At 38.6% G+C, this 7,273-nt stretch overlaps 1 protein-coding gene and 1 non-coding gene across 2 annotated transcripts; one reads left to right on the forward strand and one right to left on the reverse strand.

The window, feature by feature from the left end:
- Positions 1-667: 667 nt before the first annotated feature.
- On the reverse strand, positions 668-5,232 carry tpi1b (triosephosphate isomerase 1b). Its single transcript, XM_055047825.1, has 7 exons — positions 5,011-5,232; positions 3,059-3,182; positions 2,896-2,980; positions 2,399-2,531; positions 2,203-2,288; positions 2,033-2,120; positions 668-1,311 (listed from the first exon to the last, which is right to left on the reverse strand). The coding sequence occupies exons 1-7, from the start codon at positions 5,117-5,119 to the stop codon at positions 1,193-1,195; spliced, it is 744 nt and encodes a 247-aa protein (XP_054903800.1). The 5' UTR covers positions 5,120-5,232; the 3' UTR covers positions 668-1,192.
- Positions 5,233-6,768: 1,536 nt separating this feature from the next.
- LOC129371576 (U7 small nuclear RNA) lies at positions 6,769-6,825 on the forward strand. The gene has a single exon (XR_008607165.1). It is a non-coding gene; the product is annotated as a U7 small nuclear RNA (small nuclear RNA).
- Positions 6,826-7,273: the final 448 nt, after the last annotated feature.

A 7,273-nucleotide genomic window follows, 5' to 3' on the forward strand; every position in this document is an offset into this window, starting at 1 on the left:
TATTTATCCGGTGAATTTTTGGTTAAAATGTGTTTGCTCTTCATTCAGTGAAGTTACTGAGATGGTAGAGTATCAAGAAATTTTACTCAAGAGTAAATACACTTAATAAAATTACTCAAGTAAAAGCAAAAACTAGTAAAACTACTCCTAAAAGAAAATATATTACAAAATGACTCGCATACAACCAATAAATATTTAAATGTCACACCCCCAGCCTCAAAACAAAGTGACTTTCTACCTACATCTATAACATATTGTAAATACAGATTTTTATCTAGTGCAATGAAGCTATAAGCTATTCAAAGATAAACTGTAAACTCATTCTACATAATCAAGACTTTAAGTTGCATTTTTAAGTATTCTGGGATGAAATAATCATTTTCCATACAATAATCCACTTAAAAACAACACAATAAGATCATTTAATTCATATTTGGTCCTTGTTGTTTCTTGCTTCAGTCTTAGGATAAAAATAGCAGTGAAATCCTTCAGGGTATTGTCAGTTCTATTTTTAGACGCTTTCTCTGTTCAACATGTCAGGAGTATCAACCCCCCTGCCTTCATAGCAACACTGCATACAGACAAGGCGTTCTTTTAAATTACTTTTAATCATTTCTAAATATTTAATTATAAAGTCAAGGTAGAAGTCAAAACAGAGAGACAGAAGTATCCTTGAAACCGTTTATTAGAATATTTCTGTATAGTTTTCCTTCTAACTGTGGGTCATAACACAATACAGCCAATATGTTAATGGACACTTTTCTCTCTGTAAAATGAGTGATAAAAAAAAAAAGATTGTGCACATCTACAGTGAGGGAAAAAAGCCACAGATCTTCACAATCACACAAAGAGACACAAGAGTAAAAACAAAGTGACACAGTTTATCCTAAAAACAATCACAGAAGAAGTTCGTAAACCTTTCAAGTAAAGGCAGGGGACTGCGCGTCCACATCTGGTAGTCAGCTTGAGCACTTTGTGTGGAGGTCAGGTTTGCACGCAGGCCGTTCTCAGTAGACTCATCAGTGCAGCACCAGTGCACATGTCAGCCTGTCCCTTTTTTCTTTATGGGAAAATATACCAAAAGATAAAAAAGGAGGACAAAAACCAAGGGAATGACAACATCACACAAATGGCTTGAACAGAGAGAGGGGAAGAAGCACTGCGAGTTGAGGGAGACGATCCAGTTGGGTCTTTACGCCTTGGCATTGATGATGTCGATGAACTCTGGCTTGAGAGAGGCTCCGCCGACCAGGAAACCATCCACGTCCTTCTGGGAGGCCAGTTCTTTACAGGTACCACCAGTTACTGAACCTGAGAAGCAGCATTGATGCATGAGGAGGATAATGTACAACAATTAGCCCAAACACATTGCTATAGTTTACATCCGGAAAATTTCACGCACAACGCTGGAGGGCAAAACGGCGATTCTTTTACGTTCCATATGTAACTGACTGACAACAGCTCCACTGGTGTATAACGATTCAACACACAAAAAACATTCCCACACAAAGAACAGATCATCGAGTCCGTTACAGTTTTCAGGCTTGATGTTTATTTTGTGATCATTAGTGAGTGATCAAGGTTGATTAGCTAATTTAAACACTGAGGTCTGTTGATGACCTGTCAGAAAGCTGGTGAGTTGGTCACCTTATTTTTAACTGACATCGAACACATCGAATTCCACAGCATATCTACATGTTAAGGTTGTCAAAGTCAAGCTAGCATAACTTATAAACCTCTCTCCTGCTACTTTTCTTTTTCAAATTAAAACTTTTTATTGACCAGTGAAATGAGATACTCTTAGACACATTTTTCTAGTTTTTATAGTGTTGACAATTAGTAGCAAAGCACTGCGTTCCTTTTCTTTTACATATCAGGCAAACATTCGAGATTTAGCGCATTATATTGACAGCTAAAACCAATGCCAGTTATTGTCCAGAGAGCTGCTTTTGGCCCTCCAGCAGAGAGGGCCAAAAGCATGTAATGTCACAACTTGTTAATAACGTTTTCAATTATAATTCAGACAGCTCACCTCCATAGATGATCCTCACAGAGTTGGCTACAGCATCAGACACGTTGGTCTTCAGCCACGCCCTCAGTTTCTCATGAACTTCCTGAGCCTGATATATCACACACAAATCGTGTTTGAAGCCACACAGCACGGCCCTCGGTGGGGAAACATTCAGCTTTTCCAATATTTACCTGCTGGGGAGACGCAGTCTTCCCGGTGCCAATAGCCCACACAGGCTCATAAGCAAGCACGACCTTGCTCCAGTCCTTTACGTTGTCTGTCAATGAGATAAGACTTGGTATGGCGCAAGCAGACATATTTCCAAACCCTCCCTCTCTATCTGAACACGAGTTGCACCACTCAGACTCTGTCCTGGAAGCTGCATACCTGCAATGACTTTGGTCTGGGCAAACACCACCTTCTCCGTGATGCCTCCCTCCCTCTCATCCAGCTTCTCGCCGATGCAGGCGATCACGCCGAGACCGTTCTCCAGAGCATGAGCAGTCTTCTGACCAATCAGCTAATAACGCAGAAAAAAAGAAAAACAAAAGAAAGTAGAATTTGTCTACGTTCACACAAAAGATATTAATTCTCAATTCTGATTTTTTGCACAGTCTTTCCCTCAGGGCTTCCCCTGGTGTACAATAAGTCTGGTGGGCCACCAAGCTTATTGTGCTTTTATCTCATATTAACATTTTGGGGTGAAAACATCAGAATTGTGTTGTTCAAATTGCAGTGAAAAAGCCAGATATAGGTCACATATGGGTAAAAAAACAAAATAAGCGCATTTGGGTCGCATTTGCCTGCTGTGTGAACGCAGCTTTAGTCTTTAATTAAAATGTTACAAGTCTAAATTGTAAGAAAGTCAGATATCACCATGTTACCTCATCGCTCTCACCGAAGACGTGTCGCCGCTCGGAATGTCCCAGGATAACCCAGTTCACGCCGCAGTCCTTGATCATCGCAGGGCTGCAGGTGGGAAAATGTTCAGGACAAAACCAAAACTAAAGCTCTGCTGAAGAAAATCAGCTGGTTTCTTCTCTTTACCTAATCTCCCCAGTGAAGGCACCCTTGGGAACTTTGTAGCAGTTCTGAGCCGCCACTCCAAACTTGGCATCCAGTTTGGACCTGGCAAAGTCCAGGTAGATGGATGGAGCACCGCACACCACCTCTGTTAAAACAGAAAACACAAGTTTATAATCTATAATATGGAACACAAAGTAGCACCTTTGCTCCCATTATCCTACAAAAAATGAATGCAAAAATAATAATTTTCTGAGCAATGAGCATTTAAGAATCCAAATTAAAGATTCACCAATCTGCTAGAGAGCATAAATTCCCATTAAATACATTAAAATGGGAACTTTTTCCAGTTTTAGTCCAAAAAATAAACATGACAGTGTGATGCACTTCAAATAATTAAATTGTAGCATGGAGGAATATCTTCATTTAATGTTGAAGACAACCTGTAGATTGAGAATAGTTATTTTAATACAACACATAACAGAGTGGGACAAATGTGCTGCAGGTTCGTTGACAGAGGTAGCAGCTATTATTGCAACAGAAAATAAAGGAACATTATCTCCATTTATGACTCAAAGTATGCCCGTAGACTTCACTGGATTGTTTTTTTTTTTTTTTATTAACTAAGTGCATCAAGGTTAATTCAATCATTGACCAAAAACTGCAGAAGTTCTTTCAGGAGTAGTTTTTCATATTTAATCAGTCAGCCATCCATTAAATGCAAAGAATGACTGGCTTATTTAGACAAATTGGTACATCTTTAATTAAAAACAAAAGTAACTAAAATTATTAAAGCTTTGCAAGTATTAATACTTACAGAAATGTTTAATATTTAAACCTCAATGTGACAATGCCTTTGGACATCAGTTTTCAATAACTTAACGTTGTGCTTAAGATAATTAAAATAAATTTAAGCAACGATTACAATACAGTTGATACTCTGCAGCACTTTTCTTGCAGCAGCCTGCCTGGGACAAGCAGAGTACAGTAAAGTCAAGACACTGACATTCACAATGTAACTTTATCTTTGGGGTTACGAGGACCTATATTAGACGCTGCATGTTATTATTGGTTTGGTAAAAGGTCATTTTCCTGGGCTGGAGTCATCTGCATTAAAGGTCTGAGTTCAGCCTAAAAGGTCACCAAAGGGTTTGCATTCTGCACAGGCCGAAGACCAGTCTTGAAGCCCAGAGTTCAAAAGTCAAATGAGTAAAAATAACCAGAGCGTGGAATAATTTGGGGGGGAAATTCTAGAAATTTGACAGATTGGCGCGGCAAAGGTGGATTTGTTTGGGGAGCAAAGTCCAAGTAGTGTGAGTTAGGCTTGTTGGACTCAATAATTGAGTTGCATAACGTAGAGGCGCAAGAGGGACTGACTGACATTCAGTTCTGTCTGGTTTGTCTCCAGACTGCAGGCAGCAACAGCGCAGACGGTGCATTCAAGTTGGGATGGGAAGAAAAAAATCCGAAGGCCAAAATTGTATAAAAGTATCCACTATGAAAGCATATAAGCACTGATGTTATTTAAAATACCGGTGACTGTGCTTTGTTTTGCATTATCGGTGCGAGGATTACAGCTAAAAAGCCAAGATCCATGTCAAATGACGTTTACCACCAGTTGAACCTGAACGCACCCCGGCCGTTACAGGGACTACGTGCTTCTGCACGCGCACACCCACCACCGACATGACGGCAACAGCTCTGTGTCCTTCATCAGTGTCTCCTCACGATTTTCACCCTCTAATCTAGAGACAGACAAGCTTAAACAAAAACTATAATATCATTAAGTGTAAAATATTACAGAGGAGGAGATTTATTATGCTAAAAGTCTTAACTGATTCATTGAATGGCCGAGCTGTTTGGCCAGCTACACGAATTCGGTTCGTTCAGGGTTGTTCAAACATTAAAATGAAGGAAATTGTCCAAATTAAAAGAGGAAATTGTGTAATCGTGGTAAAAAAAAAATCCCCACGTACCGACATTGGGGTCCACCTTGCCACTATTCAGGGTCTGGATGAGCTCCCCGAGGCTTTTCTTGTCGCCGTTCATTTTCCAGTTGCCACCAACGAAGAATTTCCTGCTCATGTTTGCGAATATTTTTTGAGAGACTTTACTGAGAAAATGAAAAAAACGACTGAAAGGCACAGTCCTTCTTGTCTGGGGCGAAAGAGCGAACGGTAGAGGGCAGCTCGGGGTATTTATGAAGACGGAAATCCTGACTCCTCCTCTCATGTAGGGGTATTGGTTCGTGTGACAGGACGTCCGTGAACGTATCTCCATAGATCAGAGACGAGGACGGGGAAAGAGGGAAAGTCATGATGCGTTCAAGTACTGTGTGAAAACATCATTTCGCAAAACTCTTACAGAAGTCCATGTCAATAAATAAACACATAACCAGGAACTAGGACAGCGTCCAGTTTCGAGCTGCTGAATTAATTTAACAAAATACATTTATTTTGTGCCGACAATGTCACAGCTATTTTCTTACATATCTAAATCTTACATTTAAGCCATGTTTTATTATCTGCTGCTTCGAAGATGTCGAATTGCATTTTTCAATAAATAAGCAATGCAACATCATTGGATTCTAAATGAGTCACTCCATACACTGCCACCTGCTGGCCAATAAATATAAATGATCACTATTCATTTAGGCATATCCCATATTGTGACGCCAGAGGGCGTTGTTCTTCCATAAACCTTGCACCATTGAATTGTGTTGCGTATTCTGAATGGTGAAAAGCTTTAAAAAAACGTTCATATTTCGCACTGCTGAATCATCACTTGATTTAAAGATGAGTTTCAAGAGCATCGAGCAAGAAGAAGAAGAAACAAAAACAAGAACTAAAATACACAATTACCTATTTATTCCACATATTCAATTGTATGTTTTTCATTTCGACCAGTTGTGGAAGCATAAACATAATTTTCTATGAGACTACTTGCATGGTTCTGACTGAAATAAAAAATAAAAGCAGATTTCACACGTGCATTCAAAGAATTTAAATAGTTATATAGTCAAAAATGTGAGTCTATCAGTAATAATTAGTCACCGCAGCTTTGATGCGTTCCAATATGTCTATTTATTAAAAGCAACTTTATAAGTCAAAATCAAACCAAATAGATAATTACGTGGACATTTAGCTCTTATACATTTACATGAAATGTGTTAGAGTTCAGTTTGTTTCCAGAGCTTCCTTATAAACGGGTGCAGATAATATCCGTCGAGGAAACTTTATGTAAAGGCCTGCTGTTTCTGATATTTACAATCATGAATAAAAATTTCAAAAGAGCATAAAGTCGGTATTATATACCATAGACATAATAGAAAAATTAAAAAAAATCTTCACGTGTCTGTTATAAACAATGGCAGAGAGGACATTCTCAGTATGAGTGATGTGAATGAACGTCATTCGATTGGCTGCGATGAAACTAGTCCCGCCCTTTTCCAACGATTGTACGTTCGATTGGATAATACGTAGATCCCGGCTGTTTTGTTTTCTGTACCCAGGATGCATCGCGCTAATAGAAATCGTTTTATGATGCTATCTAAGATGACTAAATTAACGCTTTTGATTACGTTCATCATAGATCTGCGTAATTTTGTCATATTAAATGGCATCGTATCTCGAACAATGGTGTTTTGCTAAATTTAGTAAGCTGATAATTAGCACCGTAAGCAAGTGTATGTGTGTCGTTTATAAATAATGTCTGGACGAGTTAGTTAGTGACACAGGAATCTTTGCTCTTAAGATATTTGTCTAGCAGGTTTCTCATAATGAGAAGCCCCCATTATTTGTTCATATTAAAGTATCTTGTAAATGATTGGATTGAAACTATGTACTGGACGGACGTAAGATAAAATATTAATTATATTCCACAGCTGTATAAATGAAAAAGAAGACAATAACTTCAAACTATTTTCATTTATGGTTTTTGCAGATTATCTCTGGGACAAATTTGCTACACTCTTATTGGTCGTAGAAATAATACCCTTCATTATATCAAGCGTAATGTTTCGTTTAGGTTTTGCTGCAAAAAGTTTGTGGATTTTCCAAAATAGATGGCATTATGGGGGAAAACTCATGGAAATATTGAAGCAATGCAGTCTGTTACAAATTGGCTTAAAGTCAACAAAGGCGAAGTGCAGGAGTGAAAACGAAGGCTTTGATTTCAGTCCCTTAATAAAACATAATTGTGGGCAGAGCCGGATCCAGTCAATAACTTCCTACAGAAGAA

The sequence above is a fragment of the Poeciliopsis prolifica genome, unplaced genomic scaffold (genome assembly GCF_027474105.1).
Source record: "Poeciliopsis prolifica strain line A6 unplaced genomic scaffold, Auburn_PproV2 SCAFFOLD026, whole genome shotgun sequence".
NCBI lineage: Eukaryota > Metazoa > Chordata > Actinopteri > Cyprinodontiformes > Poeciliidae > Poeciliopsis > Poeciliopsis prolifica.